Source organism: Anomaloglossus baeobatrachus, chromosome 2 (assembly GCF_048569485.1).
Source record: "Anomaloglossus baeobatrachus isolate aAnoBae1 chromosome 2, aAnoBae1.hap1, whole genome shotgun sequence".
In the NCBI taxonomy this organism is placed as follows: Eukaryota; Metazoa; Chordata; class Amphibia; order Anura; family Aromobatidae; genus Anomaloglossus; species Anomaloglossus baeobatrachus.
In genome coordinates this window covers 143,821,252-143,847,655 of record NC_134354.1, presented here as the reverse complement: position 1 = coordinate 143,847,655, position 26,404 = coordinate 143,821,252, and the positions used below count along the sequence as shown (strand labels likewise).

The 26,404-nt window shown below is 48.6% G+C and overlaps 1 protein-coding gene across 1 annotated transcript in view; it reads left to right on the top strand.

The window, feature by feature from the left end:
* The window catches only part of PHEX (phosphate regulating endopeptidase X-linked), a 323,898-nt gene that overhangs the window by 8,216 nt on the left and 289,278 nt on the right, over nucleotides 1-26,404 (top strand). Inside the window, exon 2 of the mRNA XM_075335407.1 lies at nucleotides 26,313-26,378. Coding sequence (XP_075191522.1) covers nucleotides 26,313-26,378 — 66 coding nt within the window. The remainder of the gene's footprint in view (nucleotides 1-26,312; nucleotides 26,379-26,404) is intronic.

Sequence of the window (26,404 nt, the reverse complement as noted above, 5' to 3'; positions counted from 1 at the left end):
TTCACAGCTGTGACCTGATTGCAGGATCGGGTCACAGTCGCATGACACTCGGCTCACGCTCGCAGCAGAGCCTCAGCTGGGAGTCATTAGCATATCACATCCGATGCTGTCACATCGGATGCCATACGCTCATCTAGCCTTCTAGTGATAATCTCCTGCTGATAAAACTGTGATTTTTTTTTTTCAAAACTGCAGCAAACCGCTCAGTAAGTGACACATTGCTGGAATCAGGGTCTCTGTCACTTCATTGTGCTGGTCTCGGATTAGGAGGCAAAAAAATCTGGTGACAGATTCCTTTTAAAGGATACCATCATATAGGAATACAGTGCCATCGGTTGCCCGTAGACTTTAATTTTTCATGGTGTGTACAACACAAATGAGCCATTCAGCAATTTCATAAAAGAGCTGGGCCGTAATCCCCCTACAGGGACGGACATATCATCGGTGCAACCTGTGCAGCCACATAGGGGCCCAAGAGGTAAAGGGGCCCATTTCTACCTCCAAAGAAGGTAGAATTGTGCATTTTAGGAGCTCTTGGACTCCGAAGGGCCCATATATTGTTCTTGCTCAGGGGCCCTCTTCTGTCAGTGCCCCCATAATTCAGTGTATTGTTATAAATACTGCCTGTCAGATGCTTTTCATAGTTTGTGTCCTGCTATGTATGTAACGTAATTATTAACAATTTATCACTGATTTTTCCTATGTAAATAACTATGGGTAAGACATAAAAGTGTTCTCGGAGTGACGCCTTTACTGGCTAACCAGAAGTATCATATTTACAAGCTTTTATTCTGTAACTGTCTGAACCAAAGTTTATTACAATATTTTATATTACTGTAATATAAAATAAGTCAAAAAAATAAATCATCCGAATAGAAGTGAACCCTTTTCAGTGATAATTTGGCAGTGGGGGGAGCGGACAGGTACGTAGTCGGTGCGTCAGGTGGCTGGCCTCACTTTGCATGAGGAGGCTTTGATGAATGACCCCTATTGTGGCACATTCTATGCCTGTCAAAATATTTTTTCAGTCTCCTGAGGCGTGACTGACCCTATCTGAAGTAATGTAGCAGATAATCGGGCTTTGTGACAGGAAGTGCTCTTCAGAAATCACATCAAACACATCACACAGGACAAGAACTTTCTGCATTGCTCTGCAGAATCTGTGCCAGGCTGAAGTTCACACAGTGGAAGACAACAGAGCCACATTACACTGCTAAATGCCTTCTATGTCTCCACAGCCCGATGTGTCACTTAGTCACTGGGACCTCATCCCTTCATCTTACCGTCAGATTAATGACAGAAACGTATCAAATCCGACCATTTTATTGGGTATCTGGATTTAGCAGAGCTGAATTTGTCGTTCATTAGGTTCTTATGTGAACTGTGAATACTGATAATGTTTAATCCCGTTAGCGTTTAGCTTAGGGATTTCATGATAGCACAAAGCCTAAAGCTGGGTTCACACTAAGCGACAGCGACAACGACGTCGCTGTTACGTCACCATTTTCGGTGACGTAACAGCGACCTTGTAAGTCGCTGTTATGATCGCTGCTTAGCTGTCAAACACAGCAGAAGCAGCGATCATAACGTCGCTGTTCTACATGTGCAGAGAGCAGGGAGCCGCGCTTAGCGCTGGCTCCTTGCTCTCCTAGGTACAGTACACATCGGGTTAATTAACCCGATGTGTGCTGCAGCTACATGTCACAGTGCAGAGAGCAGGGAGCCGCGCACACTGCTTAGCGCTGGCTCCTTGCTCTCCTTGCTACAGTACACATCGGGTTAATTACCCGATGCATACTGCAGCCACATGTGCACAGAGCAGGAGCCGGCACTGGCAGCAAGAGCGGAGGCTGGTAACGAAGGTAAATATCGGGTAACCAGGGAAAGGTCTTCCCTTGGTTACCCGATGTTTACAGTGGTTACAGCTTACCGCAGCTGCCAGACGCCGGCTCCTGCTCGCTTCATTTCATCGCTCTCTCGCTGTCACACACAGCGATGTGTGTGTCACAGCAGGAGAGTGACGACCAAAAAATGAAGCTGGACATTCAGCAACGACCGGCGACCTCACAGCAGGGGCCAGGTCGTTGCTGGATGTCACACACAGCGACAGCGATGGGACGTCACTGCAACGTCACAGAAAATGGTGACGTAGCAGCGACATCGTTGTCGTTGTCGCTGTGTGTGACACCAGCTTTACTTTACGATAAATTTTAGCAAGGAACGGGTTAACAGCTCTTGTGATATGTGTTTTCTGCCTAGTAACGCGAGCAGCTGTTGGGGGACCAATCAGCTGTCTGCGCGCCAATTTTGACAGCTGGGGTTGGTTTTTGAAATATGTTGCTGAGGCAAATCTGGCTATATATACCCCTGGTTTTTCGTCAGCTGGTCATTCCAGCTGATGAAGAGGAAGAATCTTCCCCACCCTCCCTCCCTCTTTTTTGTTGTCATTGTGGAATCGAATTTTGCTATTTTTCCGTCGTGCTGTTTATTAGAGGGGGAAAATCGCTCAGATGTCGGAGTGGATTTGGTTATTAGTTATGGAATTTATATGTTTTTTGGAGTTTTAAACTAAAGGTTTAATTATTTTGTTATATAACTTAGGTTACTCTTAATAAATCAGCACGGCCAATATTTACCAATCAATATCTGTGTCCAGTGTCAGTTTTATTTGGTAAGTGAATGAATGGTTTTTGTGCTATCATGCATGTGGCTTACCTGCTGTCCTGTGAGAAGTTCCTAAATGCCTGAGAGGTGGGACTGCTGCTTCTTAAAGTGAACCTGTGAGGTGAACCACGAGCAGTTCTGGCTGCAAATTGCTAATCCCTGCCTAACCCTCCCTGTATCTGTGACGCCCTGGACTAGCCAGGTAGTCACAGATAGCGCCCCGCACAACACCAGTCCCACACAAGGTAACACCAGCCAAACCATAAACCCTAGTCACCTCCCTCAGAGCTTGATGGACACACCAGGGGGCGGAGCCAGGCAGTTGTCCACGCCCACCGATGAGTTCAGAGGGCCTGATGCAGGAAACAAACAGTTCAGTCAGATCAGTTGAGTGATCAGTTTGTAGTATTGAGGAGTGAGGAGGTCAGGCCTGTGGTACAGGCCTCTGATGGACTGACAGGTGTGAGGGTCGTAGCCCGCACACCTTGGCTAGGAGGCATACGGTGGCCTAGCCTGCAGGAGTCGGGAAGACGGCTCGGTGGACCGGGACAGGGTAGTGGCCCGCCGGTACTGACCCGGGGAACCGACTGGAAAACCGGAGCACACAGGGGGGTACTCAGACCCTGAAATGAAGTCCAGAATCCACTGGACTGAGTTAATTCACTGATTGTGGTCTGGACTATAGGTCCTTTCGCACCCAAGTCCCGACTGAAGACAACAGCCCACCGAGAGGGATAGAAAGCTACCGCACAGGCAGAGAGATCCCACGGGCCAGCGTCTGTGGGCAAATGGGCTTTCCCGACATACATACAGCTGGGGAGCGCACTCCCGTCGCTGAAACGCAGGCAGTCTACACATACACTACACAGTGCAGGAGAAAGGCAAAGACCACCAACCCGGGTGGGGGACCAGACACAGCCGGCTGCGGGCACCGACCACCATCAACTTTGTTTACCAGAGACTTGTATATGTCAATAACAGTGAGTACCACGATGCCATCCGGCCGTGCACTGCCCAGCACCGCCCAGCTACTCTCCCCAACGGGTCCCGGGGCCATCATCCCTGCCCTTAGAGGGGTTAACATCTTGCTGCATAACCATCTTCCCCGCGTGCCCCGTAACTGCAGCAATGGTGTCTACACCTTCACCACATCCTGTGGGTGGCGTCACGAACTCAAACACGGCTCCAGCCGTACACCTACCTACCACCCCCCTAAGTAGCGCCAGCATCCTTTCAGAGCGAAGTGACCCCGGGTCCGGAGGTGCTCTAGCCACCCACCAATGAGCCCGGATCTGAGCGGCTCGGCTGCAGCGGTGCGGTTCATATCTAGTAGCATATGTGACACCCCATGGAGCTCAAGATAGGAGCTTACGTCCGTACCTTGTATACCCATCACCGGGCCAGTGGTTTATTGAAGTCGTGGCCTGACACGGTTCCGTGGCTCCGTGGTGCACAGTAAAGGGGAGGCTAGCTAGACGTCACCGGTTGCAGTGGTGACTGGGGTCCCGGCATACTCCACTGCGGACCCTTCCTCTGACCTTTACCCCTCCAGGAGTGGAACAGATGATGTCGGCTATGCCACCTGTGGTGTGCGGCTAGGGATAAGGCCGCCGCTGCATGGTACCTCACCGGGGGTGATGTTTGGGTGCAGCCGGGCTGATATCACTCCCCACAGGCAGAGTGCCCCCCGGGAGGGAGAACGGGGAACCTGGAAATCGCCAGATCACAAGGCAACGACAAACAGAGTCAGAGTCACTGGTTTGCGGGTTTCAGATCTTATTTACTCACAGTTCTTTCATATTCACTGCAATGACTTTGTTCGTTCCCAAGCAGGGCAGAGATCAAGTCTGGTAACGCAGCCTGTGGACTTTCTCTTCCTGTGTTCTCGTGTGGTGGTCCCCTCCTTGTCTCTGGAGCTCTTGGGACCCATTACTCTGCCACCTGAAGCTGCAGGGCTCTGTAACCTTCTTCTCTTCCGTACCACACGACTACCGATCCCAGGCTCTCAGTTCCTTCCTGACTAGCCACCTCTCCCTTTCCATGTCTCTGCCGGCTAATGGATCGGGAACCTCCTAACTGGCATCTCCCTCAGCTTAGGGCCCTAGCCATCCACTCGCCCAGTCCCAGGTAAGGAAAGGCTGTATAACCAGTCTGGACCCGGTGATACCTCTGCTCCACTCCCTGAGAGAGCTCTACACATACATAAACAGATCTTTAGAAAAAGTATTTCTAATGCTCTTTTATGATATGCTAATAAGTGCAAGGACTAGTCGCAAGAGCGTTACTTTCATTGGCTAGTTGGGCCCCTTAGCATGTAAGCATGCCGCTGTGGTTGTGCTAATATGCTGATGAATACGCAAAGGCATGGTTGATCTCACTGCTCACCGCGGCCGATACTGGATTTCGGCTCAGTGCACATGATTAGAAGTCCTGGACATCCAGTCATCCGTAGCATGAAGCTGGGTGTACGCGTCCCAGTTCAAACTGGTTTAGTGTGCATGATTGGAAGTCTGGAGATGTTCTGATTGTGTGGACTGAGCCGAAAACCAGCGGTGGCAGCAGAGAGGTGAGAGCGACCATGCCTCTGACACTGCGCATGCATTAGCTTGTTAGTACACCCACAGGGGCGTGCTGACATGCTAAGGAGGCCGACTAGCCAAGGGAACTAACGCCCTTGCGACTAGTCCTTGGCCTCATTAACGTATGATATAAGATATTTAGAAATACTTTTTCTAAAGATCCCTTTATCTATGCTAGGGTATATGTGCGGCCCAGTGCCCCGTTACCTTCAGGTCATCTCAGGGTCTTCAGGGACGGCGCGTCCTGGGTCCTTCTGGTCACAGGTAGGTTGACTTCTTTAGGATTCGTGACTCCACTCTCGGTATTGCGGTCAGGGCGACCGCCACTGCAGATTAGGGGATGCCTGGGGCTGATGTTGAATGCAGTTAGATGTAGTGGCCTCCCGAGAGTGAGGCTGGCCCCAGGGCCCAGTTTGGGTGTGTGGAACCACAGGTCGCAGAATGACTCACACACACAGCAAGAATGTCTTTCAGGGTTTTTACTCACTTTCAGGTGGCAGGGGTGAGTAACCTGGGCGAAGCTGTGATAAACAGGTGGAACCAGGAATTCCTTCAGGCTGACTTGTGAGGGTGGCTACTGACTCGCCTTCCTAGCCCTTGTGTTTTTGTGGTGACCCAGACTTGTAGTCCTACGGGGTCACCCAGGGAAGTTGCTTCTGCCTGTTCTCCGCTCTTTTTCGTCCCGTCTGCTTGTAGCCTGGACCAGGTCGCTCCGGCTGCTTGCCTCTTGTGAACTATGGGCGCTCTCGTTGCTACGCGGCTCTGGACTCTGTGGTGTTATGGTGGAGGGTATGAAGTACCCCCACCTGCAGGTTGAGCAGGCCAACTGAATGGGCCCCTGCTCTGGGGACCTGTAACCCTGTGCAGGCCTGGTCCCCGCCTGGCAGTCCCTGTATTCAGCTACCCCTTTGCACTCCAGCCGTGGGTGGATTTCGAGCGGCACTACCAGGTGACTGTTCTCCTCCGTCAGTAACCACTGCACCTGCGGTGGCTGACTAGAAACAGCCTCCAGGTCTCCTCCTTTTGTGACTGCTCTCCCTGAGCTCCACTTCAGACTGGCTCACTACTTCCTCCCCTCTGTGCCTGTGTGACGCCCTGGACCCCAGGGGTCACAGTATAACAACACACACACCCACCCCCTCCCCGGGTTAGGTGACACCAGTTAAACAAAATCCTCGTTGCCACCCTCCAGGCTTGATGTCCACACCAGGTGGGGCGGAGCCAGGCGGTTAACCCCACCCACTGAGGAGTTCACAGGCCTGGAGGCGGGAAAAGACGGTAGTTTTTTTGTGGTAGACACTGAAAGTGAGAGGAGTTAAACTGTTGGTGTCTGGGTTGGAGCCCAGGCACGATCAGCAAGGTCAGCAGATGGTGGTGGTCGTCTACAGGAGTTGGTGGAGGTCAGCGGAACCATAGGACCGGGGTCGGGCGGTGGCCCGCCGGTACCGAACCGGGGAGCAGATTGAAGCCAGGCACCAAGGCAGGGTACTCAGACCCCGACTAGGCTCGGAGCTGCTGAAAAGGTCAAATTCTCTGATTGCGGTCTGGACCTCAGGGGTTCATACCCAACCAAGTCCTGTCAGAAGGCAACAGCCCAACCTGTCCGGATAAGAGCCACCGCCAAGGGCCAGAGATCCAAGGGCCAGCGCCTGCGGGCAAAACGGGCTCTCCCGACATGTACACGCCGGGGAGCGGACTACCCGTGGGAAGCCATAGGAGTCAACTACACATACATAGGTACAGGAAATGACAGCCACCATCAACCCATCCGGGGAGAGTGAGAACACTGCAGCCGGCTGTGGGCCCCGTCCATCCAGCCGTTTGGTTTACCAGAGACTCTGTCCTTCTGTGTCTGAGTGAGTACAACAGTGCCATCCGGCACCGCAACATTGCACCCGCGCCCACGCTGCCTCCCCGCATCGGCACCTGCACCTGTACCCTACTCCCTACCTCCCCAACCGGGGCCCCGGGACCAACAGCCCCTACCCATGGAGGGGTCAACACCTTAGCTGCTCTCTGCCATCGCTCCCAGGATCCCCTGTCACCAGCAGCGGTGGTGCCCACCATCACCACAACCCGTGGGTGGCGTCACAACCGACATCCCACCACAAACCTTCCCCCTTTTCACTCGTGGGTGAGGAGGCACTGCTCGAGCCCCCGGGTCCGGCCCCGGCCCCGTGCTTGAGCCACCGAGGAGCAGAAGCACCGGACCCGAGCGCCAGCGATTCCCAGGCGAGCGGCGTTCCCAACCCCTCCTCCCACGACAACTGCCTACGCAACTTTGCAACCAGGCTCTCTTCCACACCCCTTGAGTGGAGATGGAGGCCACACCTCCTCCTAGATTCCCCAGGGGTCCCTTCAAAGGTCCATGTGGGAGACCTGGTTACTATGTGCCTGTGTAACCACACCTCGGTCAGCCTTCTGGATTACCTGTATTGTACTGACCCAGAATGGGTGCAGTACTCAGTGGTGCCTGACCAGGTCAGGGGCGCCACATATACAGGGACAGTTGGGCAGGGATTAGTAATATGCACCCAGAACTGCTTGTGGTTCCAGAACTGCTCTTGCTTCTGGGTGCATATTGAACCTGACAGGTTCCCTTTAATGTGCATTTTACCAATTTTATGAATTTAGATATTGATATGTATTGATATTCCATATCCATTCTGTTATCAAATGCAGTATTGTATACAAGTGTGTTGTATTTCAGGCGTCATCTCATTCACGGTTGGGTTGTAGACACACAAGTTAAAGGAGTTGTCCAAAACATATATATTAATGACCTATCCATAAGATAGGTCATTAATATATTGGTGGCAACCCCTCCCCCAAGGTCATCTATCTGCAGCTCAAAGAGTTTGAACAGTACATCGTCGTCCAACGTGTAGTGGACATTTTCATGTACTGCAGCTAAGCTCCAATTGAATTGAATGAAACTCAGCTGCAGTACCTGCAAATGACCACTACACAGTATATGGCGCTGTACTGTTCCTACTCCAGACACACTGATAGGGAATGTTGATTGTGAGCATCATTGGGGACAGTGATGATATCTGTAAAGCAGTGTGGAATAATGGCTCTATATAAGTGAATAAAATAAGTAAAAACATAAATGCTATACACTGTATATGTTTGGCAACATTGGTAACTGCAAATGTCGCGGGCGAAGGAGGGGACGCCGCGCTCTCCCTCCTGCTGCTCGGGTCCGGCTGCCGCGGCTGCAGCGGCCTGCTGCTGCTCGGTGGCTCGAGCGATGGGCCGGATCCCGGGGACTCTAGCGGCGCTCCTCGCCCGTGAGTGAAAGGGGATTGGGATATGGGATAGTTTATTGTCCGTGACGCCACCCACGGTTGTGGTGATTTGTTGGCACCACCGCTGCTCTGTATGAGGATCCCGGGAATGATGATATGAAGCAGCTAGTTGTTGTGTTTCCCCTCCGTGGGTAGGGGTTGGTGATCCCGGGGCCCAGTGATGAGGTGGGAGATGCAGGGCTTGGTGGGCGCAGGGACGCGGGGGCAGCGCTGTGCCTTGCGGCACTGTGGTACTGACTCAGCCTGAGACGATGACACAGTTCTCGGGAAAACACACGGCTGGAAAGACGGTTCCCACGGATGGCTGCACTTGCTTTCCCCAGTAGGTGACGGTCCCTCTGTCCTGCACCTATGTTGATGATGGTTGCGATGGGTTCCCACCGGTAACCCGCTCCCCGGCTTGGATATGGGCCGGAGGAGCCCTACTTTGCCCGCAGGCACTGACCCTGAGAATCTGGTGCCCTGGCGGTGGCGGTGTCTCTCCGTAACGGTCGGACTGTTGCCTTCAATCGGGACTTGGTTGTTTGGAGACAGACGTCCCCTTCACTGACGGATTTGGCAAATTATGGCGACTCCTAGCCTTGCCGGGGTCCGAGAGGCCCCTGCCCTGGTGCTGACTGTTCTTCGTATACTGCTTCAGACCGCCGGGCCACTACCCGTCCGCGGTCCTTCCAGCAACCTCCGAGCAGTCACCCCTGCGGACAATCACCGCCGTCTGCTGACCTTGCTGTCACTGTCCGGGCACACAGCCGGACCAACTTCAGGCTTTTCTACTCTCACTTTTACTCTTTTCCTCCACTTCACTGTTTACTCAACTGCTTGTTTTCTCCTCACTCAAGCCCTGCCTGGGCTAAACTCTAACTCCTCTCACTTACTCCTCCAAACTCTATCTGCCTGGTTCTTCCCGCCTCCAGAGCTGTGAACTCCTCGGTGGGCGGAGCCAACCGCCTGGCCCACCCCCTGGTGTGGACACCAGCTCATGGAGGAAGGCAACAAGGATTTTGGTAGCTTAGGTGTTCCTAACTAGGGTGTAGGGTGTGGTAGTGTGATGACCTGTGACCCCTGGCTTGCCCAGGGTGTCACACAAACAGCTGATCTGTGGCAGTGTTCCCTTTAAGCTGAACGATCTGGAACGAGTTAAAACAGCCTAAGGCCCCCTTCACATGTATGTATAAAAAATGTCCGTGTAAAACTGGTGTCATCCGTGTTTTCCCAGTATGGCTAATGAAAAAGCTATTACAATGCTTCTATCCTTTTCCATGTTAAACATGTACAGCGCACTGATTGTATACTGATGGCATCCATGGGCTGTATATGATTTTCATGGACCCAAACACCTGTATTGGTCCTTGTTATCCTTGCTGCCCCCAAAAATGAACATGTCTCAGTGTGGCTCACATGGACACACAGTCCTTGTGAAAAAACTGATATGTGAGCAGCCCCATAGGTTATAATGGGTACATATGGTATTCGTGAAAAAAAACTGATGCCACACGTAAAGAAAACACGGACATGTGAAGGAGGCCTGATCATCAGCCTAACGAAACTGCTTACAAATATACCCTCTGCTGAAATCAGTCTGTATTTTTTAACTCTATCATTTCCATCTACACAACTTAGAAGGAACAGAGATTGTTGGGGGGTTCAACTGTTGGACCCTCACAATCTGATATTGATGACCTTTCTTAGGTATAGGTCATTAATATATAAGCCCTTGACAACCCCTTTAATACAAGAAAACATTGAGATTATGAAATAAGGAAATGATATAAGACCTTCAAGATAATTCCTACATTTTATGGAAAGTATCCAGAAGAAACATATCAATTAGAGTTGGGGTCTGATTTATATGTCTTGTAAGTGGAAAATCTTAGCGAGGCCAAGCTGATAGTAACCAATTCAGATTGATGAGTTCTTCCTATGCTTAGACTGTATGCAGTAATGTCATAGTTATTGCGGCTTTAGCTTTATATAATTAACAGGCAGGTCTTGCTTAACTAAATGCACATGGAAGTTTAATAAGATGGATAAGTGAGGCTACGCTCCCAAGATGATGAGATTTTAGTGAGTTTCTGATGTTGCAGAATTTCTGCACCTACTATATAGATTAGATTACTTGCGTATTTTTAGGCCATGTTCACATGTTGAGTATTTGGTCAGTATTTTACCATGTTTAACTTGTTTGTGCATGAGAAAACAATCATTGCATGCTGTGAGTGTTAGCGTATCTCGGACGTCATGCACCCATTCAAATCTATGGGTGCATGCAAAACATCAGACTGCACTCGGATCACATCTGAGTGCAGTGTGATATACACCGAGACAGGCAATGGAGGAGATGAAGAAATGAGTTTTCCATCTTCACCACACCTGTGCTCCGATTCTTGCATGCGAGAAAATTGGAGTATAGTGAATGACACTCTGATCATGCTCGCTGAGCTGAGAGTCATTAGCATATCACATGCTATCCTATACACCAGTGTGACCCTGGACTTGAGTCAAATGCCAAACAATAGGATCAATAGGAACAATAGGACAGGAAAATCCCTACAGAGTAATTAATCTGTGATTGCTTTTGTTGGGTACAGTCTGACAGACCAATCTCTTCAGCTGGATCTGGCAAGCAAAATATGATGCTCATAGAGCACCCGCTAGTGCAGAGGTTCCCAACTCCAGTCCTCAAGGCACACCAACAGTGCATGTTTTCAGGATTTCTTTAGCATTGCATGGGTGTTGGATTCAGCACCTTTGCAGGTGATTAAATTATCACCTGTGCAATACTAAGGAAATCCTGTAAACATGCACTGTTGGTGTGCCTTGAGGACTGGAGTTGGGAACCTCTGCGCTAGTGGATAGCTCTGAGCAATATTTTTGTTGTACCCATAGAGTAGCAGGTTCTTGAACATTAGATGCTGTATTATATATGACACAATGTGGTTGTACTAAGGAGAGACTGAAGTCCCCCAGTGAAGGCCCTGTCACACACAGAGATAAATCTGTGGCAGATCTGTGGTACATCTGTGGTTGCAGTGAAATTGTAGACAATCAGTGCCTAGTTTGTGGCTGTGTACAAATGGAACAATATGTCCATGATTTCACTGCAACCACAGATCTGCCAAAGATTTATCTCTGTGTGTGATGGGGCCTTAAGGCCGTGTACACACCAGCGTATATAAAATTGTAAGCTTTACTTTCTGAAAAAAATTGAGAATTTTTTATCCATATTGTAATATATATGCATCTGCATGTTATAAGTGTATCTGTAGCACCCACGGGGCAAGGGGTTAACATCTGGGGATGTCACGGGTGGCCCTGCCCACTTTCGTAACCCCGAAGTGTACAATAAAGAGGGGAAAGGGGTGATGGTGGAGGTTTGATTTGTGACGCCACCTGAGGTACGCGGCCATGGATTAGACGCCGCTGCTGTCGATGTCCTCTGGGTTGGATGGTTATAGCAGCTAAGATGTTTCTGTTCCCCACAGGTGGAGCGGGCCCCGGGGAGAAGGATGAGGGGAGTAGTGATGGCGGGCGCCGAAGCACGGGGCGCAGGCGCCGACAAGGATAGGAGGACACAGTCTCTGCGGATTCAAGGTTTCTTTACTCAAAGTCCTGGTTTACCCGGGAGATGCTGGTCACCGCCGTGATGGGCCCCAGCCGATCCCTGATCCATTGTAGGTCAGAACCGGTACAGTGGACGGTGCGCCCTTCCTCCTTGCGCCTTTAGAGATGGTTCTTAAAAAGTGTTTACACCCGTCCCGTATGCAGGTGCCGCGGGTCTGTGGTGGGGCCTGACTTAGATCATGACCCCGGATCCTATGTAGCTCTGTGCTCCGGGAACTGTGGTGGCCGGAGGGACATACAATCCCCCTGTCCTGCAGATTTTGGTGATCCAACTTGAAGTATGTTCCACCATAGGATTCTGCACCCTGCATTGCGCTGGTCCTGAAGGAGCAATGATGTTCTCCCCTCAGTGACTGTATTGACTCCTGCGTCCCACCAGAGCCACTGGTAAAACCTATCTGCTCTCTTCCTCTCCTGCTGGAAAACTCTCTAACTTTTGTGTTGCTTCTAACTCCCCCTGGTTCCCCGTCACTAGTGGGTGGCAGCCCCCCATGTTTGGTGACTGCCTTAAGACCCGACCCTAGCCCGGGCCCCATTGGGGAGGGAAACCTATTTGTGTGTTTGAGTTTGTGTGTTGTGGAAGCGCTACCGACCTCCTCTGGATCCAGGATGAGTACCGCACCTTAAGTAAGGTGCAGTAGCCTGTGGCAACTGAAGCCTCAGGGATGCCACATATTCATACTTTACATGCACATGGCATCAGTTTTCTACATCACATTATTTTCCTGAGGGGCCAAGTTAGAAATCATTTCTGCTATGGAGAGAAGAACCAATAGGTTGTAATTAATTCTGCTCAATTTTAATACTAACCTATTAATTATAATAATTTCCTAATAATTTTAATTGTATAATGTAAGCTGAACCTGAGAGCTGATACATGCTGCCTGATCTACGGACATCATGTGTCAGACAGTGGCTGCATGGTTCCAGCCATATCTGTTTAACTCTGAAACACGCGTTCCAGAGAAAAAACAGTTTATTCCGTTCACCCACGGGCGATTTTCCGTTTTTTGTTTTTTCCTCTCCTTTTTCTAAGACCCAAAACTTGGTTATTTTTCTTCATTATAGCTATATGAGGGCTTGTTTTTTTGCGGGATCAGTTGTACTTTTGAATGACTCCATTAATTCTGCCACATATTATACTGGAAAACAGGAATAAAATGCCAAGTACGGTGAAAATGCAAAAATGCGCTTTGCCGGCCTTCACAGGAAGGGAGTCATGACAGCAACAGGGGTCATGAGCTGACACCGTGCTGTAATGAGAACCCATTGGCACCCCATGATTGCGTCACAGGGCCGCTGATGGCGGCATGGAACAGTGTGATCCCCACCAGAGTGTGTTAGATCGTGCTTTTATAGTTTGACAGCACGATATAAGGGGTTAACAGGCATGGGTGGATCTCCTTGAAGAGGGTTAATAGCTTCCAGGGACCGAGCCGCACCTGAGACTAATCGGATAGGCAGGTCTATGGCGGCTTCTTTCCCCCGCTATTCTGGAGTGATCACCCTCTCGTTAATCTGTTTTTCTTCAGAGTTAAACAGAGTTAAACATGTATGGCTGAAATTGTGCAGCCAATGTCTGATACATGCTGGCCGGTAATTGGGCATATATACTTTTAGTTGATTTTAAGTGATTGACCAGTTGATCATTTTTTTTTTCAAATTGTCAGAATGTTTTAAAGAAAAAACAAAAGTTATATCTCACTAATGCCCTACCATCCCTATTCCAGAGGTCTTTATTATCTGTTCTCTCTCAATGCACAGGATACAAGCATTCTACCAATCATTGACTGAGGCAGGTCACTGTTGTGGTCAATGATTGACTGAGTGGTCATTAACCTTTGTGTTGAGAGAGATCAGTTATTAGAGAGTAGAAAGTATCCAAATGGTAGTGGTGGGAAATAGTCGAGTAAGGGTAAGTTAACACAGTGCGTTTTTCGCGGCGTTTTTGCGCAGTTTTCGGGTGCGTTTTTGCTCAGAAAACTGCATGACTTTGCTTCCCCAGCAAAGTCTATGAGTTTTCATTTTTGCTGTCTGCACACAGCGTTTTTTTTCAGCTGCATTTTTGTGGTGCCACAAAAACGCAGCATGTCAATTATTCCCGCGTTTTTCACTGCGCTTTTCATCCATTGAGTGCAATGGGATGTTGAAAGACGCAATGAGAAATGCAAATAGGTGTATTTTGGTGCGTTTTAGTGCGTTTCTAAGACCAAAAACGCAGCTATAAACGCAGGAGGTGGGTAGTAAAGTGACATGTACAGGAAGAGGATTCCTTCTGTCAGTAAATACAGAAGCGTGAATCCTCCCGGTACCGTCACCGCTGCGTCCACCTCCAATCCTGTGCATGTATGCTGCCGTGCGGCGTCATGTACGGGCAGGAGGTAGAAGCGGCTGTGAATTCAAAAGTGAACAGTAGAAAAAAAAAAAAGTCATACTCACCTGTCTGCAGACTCCCGGTGCCATGCCCGCTCCCATCTCCTCCCGGTACCGCCGCTCCGGGTGTGTGCAGTCTCCCCGGGTACGTATGCCTGCAGGATGCAGGACCTGGAGATGGATCACCTGATGCAGTCACCTGACGCGTCAGCTGATCGTAAGTCTCGGGCTGACGCTAGCGCCCGGCCGGTTTAACCTATCAGCGGATGCGTCAGGAGACTTCATCAGCTGATTACCGGCAGCTCCTGCAGCGATCGGACGGGATCAGACTCGCTCTAGGAGCTGCTGGTAATCAGCACATAAGTGAGTATTTTTTTTTTTGCACTGATGCATCTGCTGATTGTATAAATGGCTTTTATACAATCAGCTGCTGTGTGATGTGATTCAGTCACTTGATCCTGACACATCATCTGATCACTTTGCCTTCCAGCAAACCGATCAGATGATATTGGATCCGGAATGGACTGCGCGGGACCCTTGACCCAGGATTACTGCGGAGGGGGGGTTCTTTATTTCAATAAAGATGAAGTCACTAATTGTGTTGTGTTTTATTTCTAATAAAAATATTTTTCTGTGTGTTGTGGTTTTTTTTATCTTTACTAGAAATTCATGGTGGCCATGTCTAATATTGGCGTGACACCATGAATTTCGGGCTTAGGGCCAGCTGATAATATACAGCTAGCCCTAACCCCATTATTACCCAGTGAGCCACCCGGCATCAGGGCAGCTGGAAGAGTTGGATACAGCACCAGAAGATGGCGCTTCTATGAAAGCGCCATTTTTTGGGGTGGCTGCGGACTGCAATTCGCAGCGGGGGTGCCCAGAAAGCATGGGCACCCTGCACTGTGGATTCCAATCCCCAGCTGCCTAGTTGTACCCGGCTGGACACAAAAATTAGGCGAAGGTCACGTCAATTTTTTTTTTTAATTATTTCATGAAATTCATGAAATAATTAAAAAAAGGGCTTCTCTATATTTTTGGTTCCCAGCCGGGTACAAATAGGCAGCTGGGAGTTGGGGGGAGCCCGTACCTGCCTGCTGTACGCGGCTAGCATACAAAAATATGGCGAAGCCCACGTAATTTTTTTTGTTTGGGGGGGCAAAGAAATCCTGCATACAGTCCTGGAAGGAGGATGCTGAGCCTTGTAGTTCGACAGCTGCTGTCTGCTCTCCTGCATACACTATTGGATGGAGGATGCTGAGCCTTGTAGTTTGACAGCTGCTGTCTGCTCTCCTGCATACACTATTGGATGGAGGATGCTAAGCCTTGTAGGTCTGCTCCCCCCTGACTCTCCCTCCAGCATACAGTCCTGGATGGAGCATGCTGAGCTTTGTAGTTCTGCAGCTACTGTCTGCTCTCCTGCATACACTATTGGATGGAGTATGCTGAGCCTTGTAGTTCTGCAGCTGTCTGCTCTCCTGCATACACTAGTGGAGAAGGAAGAACATATTGAAGAAGGAAATGACATCAGACCTTTTTTTTTTTGTTCACTGATAAAAACCGCATAAAGATGCAGTGAGCAAAAACGCAGCAAAATGCAGTGTTTTTGCCGCAAAAAACGCACAAAAACGCAGCGTCAAAAAAAGGCAGTGTGTGAACCTAGCCTTAAGCATCTTCTTTTTTATGCTATTATGACCCATTTTTTGTTAAAGGGAACCAATTACCAGGATTTTACTTTTGTAAAGCCAGTTTTATATTAGCACTATCAGGCTGATTCTATACATACCTTTAGTTGTCAGATTGGATGTATAGGTTTTGAAATACAGGCAAGTAAAGTTTGTGAAATGCACTGTGATTTGATTGGCACCAGCTGCCGAATATCTAATATGTGGGTCGTGTTTTGCCATCTATTCCTGCCCCTGTTTGATGCCTGGCCTCTGTAGATGCTAGACTGTATAATCTCCTTCCAGATATCTCTTTTCTGTCATGTGATAGGGGTGTCTAAGAGATGCAGCCCATACAGTCTAACATCTACACAGGCCAGGCAAGACACAGGGGTGGGAATAGATAGCAAAACCCGACCCCCAATTTTTGCTATTTGGCAGCTGCTGCCAATCAAAAAGCTTTACATTTCTGTAAACTTTACTTGCCTGTATTTCAAAAACTATACAGTGGAACCTCGCTTAACGAGTAACCCACTTAACAAGAATTTCGCTTAACAATCAAAGCTTTCTGTAAATTTGGAACTCGGTTTACGAGAAAACTTTGCTGTACGAGCAAAATACTCACCGCACACACTTCCGGTTCCGTACATCCACCATACTCTGACCCGCTCTTGCAGTCCACACAAACACACACATGCACGCACAAAACACACACAAACAAACAAGCATTCACACACATACAGTATTATGCTCACCTTACCTTCCGTTCCATTGCCAGCCTCCGAGGTCTTGTAGTTTGCCGGTGCATCGCGATGAGGGAGGAATCTGTGGTGCCCGGGACAAGCCAGGATGTCACAGGTACTACAACAACACACCCCACACCCAGGCTAGGCACATCTAGGTCAAACAAAAATCCTTGTTGCCTCCCTCCAGGGGCTGATGTCCATACCAGGGGGTGGAGCCAGGCGGTTGGCCCCACCCACCGAGGAGTTCACAGTCCTGGAGGCAGGAAAAGGAAGGGAGTTGAGTTGAAGTGAGCAGTTGAAGTGAGGAGTTTTGAGAGGGGAGGAGCGAAGTGGTAGTGGAGGAGACTGACCGTGTCCGGGTGCATGGCCCGGGCACATACAGCAAGGTTGGCAGACGGTGGTGACCGTCTGCAGGAGAGGCTGATTGACGTGAACCGTAAGGACCGGGGACGGGCGGTGGCCCGCCGGTGCCGGATCGGGGAGCGAAGAGAAGCCAGCACCATTCGGCAGGGCTTACGGACCCCGACAAGGCTAGGAGTCGCTGTAAAACCGGTCAAATCCGTTAGCGAAAGGAACCTCCGGGGTTTCCCAGCAGTCAAGACCCGATTGAAGGCAACAGCTCAAACCGTGAAGGGAAATACAGTCACAGCCAAGGCTACAGTTCCCAGGGCCAGAGCCTGTGGGCAAAAGGGGCTCCCTCAGCCTCCATCCAAGCTGGGGAGCGGGTTACCGGTGGGAAGCCACCAGAACCGAGAACATAACACAGGTGCAGGGAAAGGCAGTCACCACCAACCTACCGGGAGAAGAACCACCGCAGCCATCTGTGGGACCCGTCCATCCAGCCGTTTGTTTTACCAGAGACTTTGCATGCGTCATTGGCTGAGTGAGTACCACCGTGCCGTGCGGCACCGCGCTGCCCCCGCAACCCTGCACCTCACCAGGCCCCATAGCCCGACTGCCATTCCTCCCTCACCGGGCCCCGGGACAACCAGCCCCCCTACCCACGGAGGGGAAGAACAACATCCAAGTTGCTCCCTGTCATCGCCCCCGGGATCCCCGTCCAGAGCAGCGGTGGTGTCACAACCTCACCACAACCGTGGGTGGCGTCACGGACAATAAATCCCCAACACCATTCCCCTTTCACTCAGGGGCGAGGAGCGCCGCTCGAGTCCCCGGATCCGGCCCACCGCTCAAGCCACCGAGCAGCAACAGCAGCGCCGGACCCGAGCGTGGTGAGCGCAGCGTCCCCTCCCTGCCCGCGACAAATCCTTGTGGCGAACTACAAGACCCAGGAGGACGGCGATGGAACAAAAGGTAAGGTGAGCATAATATGTGTACCTTCCATTCCATCACCGGCCTCCTGGGTCCTGTAGTTCCACGCTGTGTATCGATAACCATCGGCGACGAGGCAGGAACTTCCGCTGTCAGACGCTACTCAAAGGCAGCGCGCTGACCAATCAGAGGCTCCTACCTTTGACGTCAGCGCTCTGCGTGTGGAAGTTCCTCCCTTGTCGTCATGGTTACTTGATACACAGCCCGTGTTAGAGAACAGCAAGTCCCCGCAGGCCGGCGATGGAACGGACGGTAAGGTGAGCATATAATATGTGCGTGTGAGTTTGTGTGTGTTTGTGCATGTTTGTGCGTGTTTGTGCATGTTTGTGCGTGTTTGTGCGTTTTTGTGCGTGTTTGTGTGTGTTTGTGTGTGTTTGTGTGTGTTTGTGTGTGTTCGTGCGTGTTTATGTGTGTTTGTGTGAGTTTGTGTGTGTTTGTGCATGTGTGGAATTGCACAACAGGGGACCAGGATGGGACATTTAACAAGTTGTGGAAGGAATTGTCTGCATTGCAATGATTTTCTATGGGAAATCTTGCTTTGCTGAACGAGTAACTTGGTTAACAAGCACAGTCCCAGAACGGATTGTTCTCGTTAACCAAGGTTCCACTGTACATCCGATCTCACAGCTAAAGGTATGTAGAGAATCAGCATGATAGTGCCAGTATAGCACTGGTTTTAGTTTATATAGGAAAATCCTGGTGATTGGTTCACTTTAAATAAATTATAGTTGAGCAATCCTTTGAATTTTGGCCTGATCAACTACTCTATTATTTATAATGCAGGTCTTGACTGGTAGAGATGCAGTGTCATGCTCCTCAGTATCATGCTTCTCAATGCACAGACGTCTTATAGCCACGCAGTCCAGGTCACTCATTAACGGCTTAATTGTCACCTGTTATGGCTTCAAAGATGGCTTCCTCTAGTTTCCAGGGGACAGAGTTTGAGGTTCCTCTTGCTTGTGGCACCTATAATATTGAATAATTAATGATTGTAATGTAATTAGCTTTCTTCCTTTGGCTGCCAGGTTGTTCCCTTTACATCAGGAATTCCATAACTGCCACTGATATAATGATATTGAATGTACTGTGCTCGGAAGGGAAGCGAAGCTTTGCACTGCACATGAAAGGGCTGATAGGGTGTTGAGTGACTGACATTTCCGGACGACTTAATTAGAGCTGCAGCTTTTCACTGACAGCCAAGTCTCATGTATGGGAATGTGTGCTGCTCACCATTACCTCCACAATTAGGTTTTGTGAGCTCAACCAAAGGCGGTTAAATTTACAATTTGGGAATTAGCATCAGATTACTATTGCACCCCATGTGCTCCAACAGCTCCGTCCCTCCTATGTACTTTTCATTATACTAGATCTGTTCTTATTTTTCTTTGTTATTCTGATTTTGTCTAGGTGTGAAATGTTTTTCAGGCACTTTACTTTTTGGTTTTCTTGCTCTGTTCTATCATCCTATTACCTTTACTTGTAGTTTTAAAACTTGGTTTTGATTGAGGCAAGTCACAGGGTTTGTTAAAGCACCACTTCAGCGTTTTCTTTTTTTAAGCGCTTTAAATATAAGCCCCCTGTCATATACTCACCTACCGGCGGCTTCACCTTTTACCGATGGTCCTGTGTCAACTTCTTGTAACAGTAACTTCTGACTGACCGGAAATCAGAAGTTTTGTCCGAATCTCCCAGTGTATCTCTACGAGAGCCAGAACGAGGCTGTAATAGACTTGTATTGCGTTATGACCCCTGACGCGCTCAATGAAACACTGGGTCTGCTGCCAGGTCACAAATCCCTGGAGACCGATGGAAGTGATAGCAGCTGAAGACGCTGGAAGGTGAGTATCAAACATGGCGCAGGGGGCTTGCATTTAAAGTACTCCAGTGGGGAAATTAAAAAAAAACAAAACGATGGAGTGGTGCTTTAAATCGCCAGATCCATGTGCATCTGAATGGTCGCTCCTTGGATGTGATGTTGTAATTTTGATAGAATACTTTACTCTCTTCTAGAAGCAATATTATTATCACAGTATACGTGCATAGGATCCAGGAACTATTCAGTGAGAAAAACAGATATTCGGTGAAATTAGGCTACATTCATTTGGAATTTTTTGAAGAGCTCAAAAAACAGACATTTTTCAAGCAGAAACCACTTTCGGAAATGTTCATTCTTTGGGAATTCTTGGAAGATTTTTCCTTTTCTTGAAGTGTTTCCTGATGCAGTTTTGAAAAGTTTTGGGTTGTGTGCCCACAATGAGTTTTTAGTGAGTTTTTGAGGCTTCATGTTTTTGTTGCATCATTATGCGGCATTTTACAGTTCCAGCAAAGTGGATGGGAGTTATAGAAATCTCATAATCACTGTTCTTTTTTTTGCATGGTGTGTGTTCTAAATTCACAATATATCAATTTCTTTTGCAAGTACACTGAGTTTTTGTGCAGATACGTCTCATAGACTTGCATTAGAGTTGGAAAATCTGCAAGTAAAAAACACATACATCTTAAGCATGTTTCCACTACGTAAATACATTAAAATACTTTTAATACATACATAATCAATTTATATATTATATGTGTTGTCATTGATAATAAAAATTCAGCTCCAAAGTTAAAAGTAAGCTAAATCTATAGAAAACCTGAAATAAATGCCCAATGATTGCCCTTAAAAAATCCCTTTCAGGGTGCACCGGAAGTGTGCTCCTGAGATAATTAGTGTAAGGCTATGTGCGCACGTTGCGTACTGGCCCTGCAGAAATCTCTGCAGCGATCTGAAGAAAATGCAGAAAATGTCCGTAGAAAAAAAAAAAGCCGATTCCATGCGCTCTGCCTGCAGCTCCTGCCATAGACAGAGCAGGAGCTGCCGGCAAAGCGCACGGAAGAAGTGACATGTCACTTCTTGAACGCAGCGCTTCGGGCAGCAGCCGAAGCGCTGCGCTCAAAGACGCCACGTGCGCACGGCCCCTGCACAATCTCCATAGATTGTGCAGGGGACGCAGGACGCATGCAGTTACGCTGCGCTACAAAGCGCAGCGTAACTGCATGAATTACGCACACGTGCGCACATAGCCTTAGTCTCTTGGATTATGTTTACTTGTCTACGTTGTAGAAGTGATATCACCGCCATTTGTTACTGTGGCTCAGTGCACTACATTTAGTGAATTTTACGATTTTTCAAAATGTTTCACAACAGTTTTCTGCCATGAATCAGGGCCATAGTGTTGTAATTGCTTCGTCCATTCTCCAGAAACTGAATTTTGATTAGTCAAGCATTTCTACATTGGCCACTGAGAGACATTGCTCCCGTGGCATCATGCACAGCTTATAGGTATCATCTACACTATCAATTTTAATTAATGGTACAGGTGTATCTCCGTACCGGGCGTGGAAGCAAGAGCGATTGGACAACACCTTAAATTTTATTGACAGCATTTATTACAATTTATTACAAATTAAAGTGTGCACCTTATTTGTGCATCTTTTCCCTTTTGATTATAGCAATTTGGACCATTGTTTAATGTCAATTGGGCTGTAAATAAATATATTGAAGGGAACTTGTCACTGCCTAAACCACAAGAAGCATAATTATTCAGAGCCTGGCCACACGATTGGAGCCAGATATATTTTTCTCTGAATTGTCAAAGGTTTAAAGATACGGCTAAAGCTCATAGCCAGAGACGAGGGTAGTACAACACACCCCAGACTGGCATCTCCCAGTGCTGCTACAAGTAATTGATGGGTCTCTCCCATAGTCAGAGACCTATCAGTCACCTGCAGTGGCACTGGAAGAAGCCAACTAGGGGCAGTACCGGACAGCTTTCGTCTCTGGCTATGTCTTGGCCGGATCTTTTAACTATATTTTCTTCTAAATGCTGGAGCATTACAGAGAGCAATAAACCTGGCTGCAATCATGCAGAATTTGGGCCTCAATAGAATAGGAGAAGACAAAATCTATTATAGTGGATAATTTTTTAATTATATTGCTGGTATATGTCCATGTGAGAAGCTTAATTAATTAATGGGCGAAATTGTTGGCACCCTTGAAATTTTTCCAGAAAATGAATTATTTGTCCCTGAAAATTATTGAAATTACACATTTTGTTATACAGTTTTAGGACCCCTGCTGTTTTCCATCTACACCTTTGGCCTGGGACAGCTCATAGAGGCCCACGGCTTTCAGTATCACCTCTACGCTGATAAAACACAAATCTACCTTTCCGGACCTCACATCCCCTCTTTACTAACCAGAATCCCACATGTCTGTCTGCTATTCACTCCTTTTTCTCTGTTTGATTTCTAAAAATGCACATGGACAAAACTGAATTCATTATCTTTCCTCCTCCTCACTTAGGGGTACTTTGCACACTACGACATCGCAGGTGCGATGTCGGTGGGGTCATGCCGAAAGTGACGCACTTCCTGCGTCGCTCTCGACATCGTAGTGTATAAATTCTAGATGATACGATTAATGAGCGCAAAAGCGTCGTAATCGTGTAATCGGTGTAGGGTCGGCGAATTCCATAATTACGCTGACGCGACGGTACGATGTTGTTCCTCACTCCTGCGGCAGCACACATCGCTGTGTGTGAAGTCGCAGGAGCGAGGAACATCTCCTACCTGCGTCACCGCTGCTCCCGATGGCTATGCGGAAGGAAGGAGGTGGACGGGATGCTTACATCCTGCTCATCTCCGCCCCTCCGCTCCTATTGGCCGCTTGCCGTGTGACGTCGCAGTGACGCCGCACGACCCGCCCCCTTAATAAGGAGGCAGTTCGCGCGGCAAGTGAGTGCATGTGAAGCTGCCGTAGCGATAATATTCGCTACGGCAGCTATCACCATGATATCGCAGCTGCGACGGGGGCGGGGACTATCGCACTCGGCATCGCAGCATCGGCTTGCGATGTCGTAGTGTGCAAAGTACCCCTTAAAGCCCCCAACTGACCTATCCATCAATGTCAATGGCTTCTCACTTTTCCCAGTCACACGTGCTCGCTGCCTGGGAGTAACTCTAGACTCTGCTCTCTCTTTCAAGCCACACATTCAAACCCTCTTCACCTCCTGCCACCTCCAACTCAAAAATATTTCCCGGATTCATAAATTCCTTTCCCAAGAAGCTGCAAAAACCCTAGTGCATGCCCTTATTATACCCTGGACTATTGCAACCTCCTGCTCTGTGGCCTCCCTACTAACAGTCTGGCACCCCTATACTCTATTTTAAACTATGCTGTCTGACTAATCCACCTGTCCCCCCGCTACTCCCCAACCTCTCCACTCTGCCAATCCCTTCACTGGCTTCCCATTGCCCAACGACTGCAGTTTAAAACCCTAACCATGACTTACAAAGCCAACCACAACCTGTCTCCTCCCTACATCTGTGACCTAGGCTCCTGGTACTTACCCGCACGTAACCTTCGATCCTCACAAAATCTCCTTCTTTACTTCCATCTCATCTCCTCTTCCCACCATCACATCCAATATTTCTCCCATGCATCCCCCATATTCTGGAATGCTCTGCCACAGCATATCAGACTCTCAAGTACCTTGACAAGCTTTAAAAGGAATCTGAAGACCCACCCCTTCCGACAAGCCCACAACCTGCAATAACCCTCATTCTGATATAGCGCCGCACGACCATCTCTACCCTCACCTACTGTATCCTCACCCAACCCTTGTAGACTGTGAGCCCTCGCAGGCAGGGCCCTCTCTCCTCCTGTACCAGTCTGTGCCTTGTTTTGTTTATGATTATTGTAGTTGTCCCTACTATTTATATGTACCGCCCCCGTGACAGCCTACGGGCTCCTCGGATCCAGATCCGCAGTGGCTCGAGGGGTCTCCGGACTCGAGGCGGGGTCGCGCGGCCTCTCAAAAATAAAAGGGGGTAAAAAGGGTGTATTTGGACAATGTTCGTGACGCCACTTACGGTTATGGTAAAAATGGGATACCAACGCTGCTTCATTTAGGGGAGAGGGGAGCGCCCGGGAGCAATGGAATAGCAGCTGTAGATGTTAACCCCTCCGTGGGCAGGGGAAGGTGTCCCAGGGCTCGGTGCTAAAATACAAAAAGATAGTTTGCACTCTGATAATGCTAAGGTATGGAAATCATGAATGTGTGAACATGGACCTGCATGCGCTTAGTGCTAAGGAAAATCTATGAAAAATGAGATATTTAGCATAAATAAATGGCCATTTGTATATCTGCCCAGTTGCCCCTTCATGGCATATCTCGTAACTGGGTCCCTAACGCTATGCTGAAGCCTCTCTCTAGGTTAAAAACCTCCTGTTTATGGGCAAGTGGGAACCTGCTATATAGGATAAGATTACCTGTGGCAACTGGGGGAAGGGTGCACGGTCAGAAGGTATGACCCTCTTCATATAGACAAAAAAGACTGACTGCACTCATCGACCTGACGTGTGAACAGGTGCATAACTGAACATGACATAAAATACAAAAAGACAGTTTGCACTCTGATAATGCTAAAGTATGGAAACCATGAATGTGTGAACATAGACCTGCATTACTGCTAAGGAAAATCTAAGAAAAATGAGATATTTAGCATATATAAATGGGGCTCGGTGCTGGCAGGCTGGGGACCCGTGGGGAGCAGAGGGGCACCACGTACTCACACAGTACAGAGACTCTGACACTGACACCAGGTAAACCAAAGTCTTGAACGTCCTGCAGCCTTAATCTGATTACGTTGGGTCCGTGCCCTTTTGGCATTGCTGGTTGGTCTGAAGCCTTGTCCCTTAGCACCATGTTTACACTTGGTGGATCCCTTTCTCCTAGAACTACTCGGGTCCCGCTCACCTGCGTGGCTAGCAGCGTGAGCTTGCTCTCAGGGTTGACGCGTGGGATTTTCTGGACGGTTTTGGGAAGTCCTATCCCTCCGTTGCGCTAGTACCCCGATTTTGGAGCGGGTGGGGAGCGGTTTGTGAAGATTATGTTCCCGTCGGGTGAATTACTCGGCTGCGTGAAGCTACTTTCCAGCCTAGGGTCCGCGTACCCCATCGTGCCTTGGCCCCTGCCCGGTTGTAGCACAAGGCCGCCGGTCTGCCCTCCGTGGCAGTACTTTGCCCCCTGTCACTACCCCCTGCGACTGGGGTTCCAGCTCCTTCCAGGCCAGACCAATGTCTGGCACCTGGGACTGTAACAGGAGCCCAGCTCCGCAGCGTGACCTTTCCTGTCACCGCTCACTGGCACTTCTCCTCTCTCACTACTCCTGACACTTCTGGCCCTCCTACTTCCATCCCTTCATCTGGGTGGCCCTGTTCCCCTCAGGCTGCCCAATGGGTGTTTGGTGGGTGTGGTGCAGAGTGTTCCTCAGGATTTGTGTATACCTGCTCTTAGCAACACCAAAGGGACAGGACCCGTAACCAAGGAGGAGCGGGTACCATGCAGAAGGGCAGATTGCACGGCACCCTTGTGACGACCTGATAGGCCAGGGCGTCACATTTACCCCTTTTCATATGTAAAGCACCATGGAATAAATGGCTCTATAATAATAAATAATAATAATAATAATCTCCTTTGTCTGTATTGGAATATCACAAAAAAAAAAAACAGAGTAAAAAGGCAAATTGGGCTAAATTTCACAGAAAACCTCCAAAATTACTGCCACCTTTTCTGGATTAATTTCAAGGGTGCCAACATTTTTGGTCATGACTGTGTAATAAACCTGCAAATTTTGAATATATTGTATTTTTTTTTTTACAGTTTTTGGCACCGTATGTTGTTATGGCTATAAAAATGTTCAATAAAACTTATTTATAGAAAGCACATTTATATGATAAAGAGCACTAGGTAATATTCATAGCTTCAAGATACGGGTGAAGAGAACATGAGAAACATCTGTATTTGATAATGGGGAACCAGATTGTGGTTTCTACACTAATAATCACCATAATAGGGAATGTTCCTGGCTTTACAGTTCTGTGCACAAAGCAGGTATTTGTATTTTACAGAATGCAATCCTCTGCTAAATGTCATCATGGTGATAACTAATGCAAATCTGTCTTCTTTTTTTTACCAGTCACTCAAGGACTTATTAATTTCCACAAGGAACGCTATTGTTTAACTCCAAAATGCATTGAAGCCGGTAAGTCTGCACAAAAAGATACAATA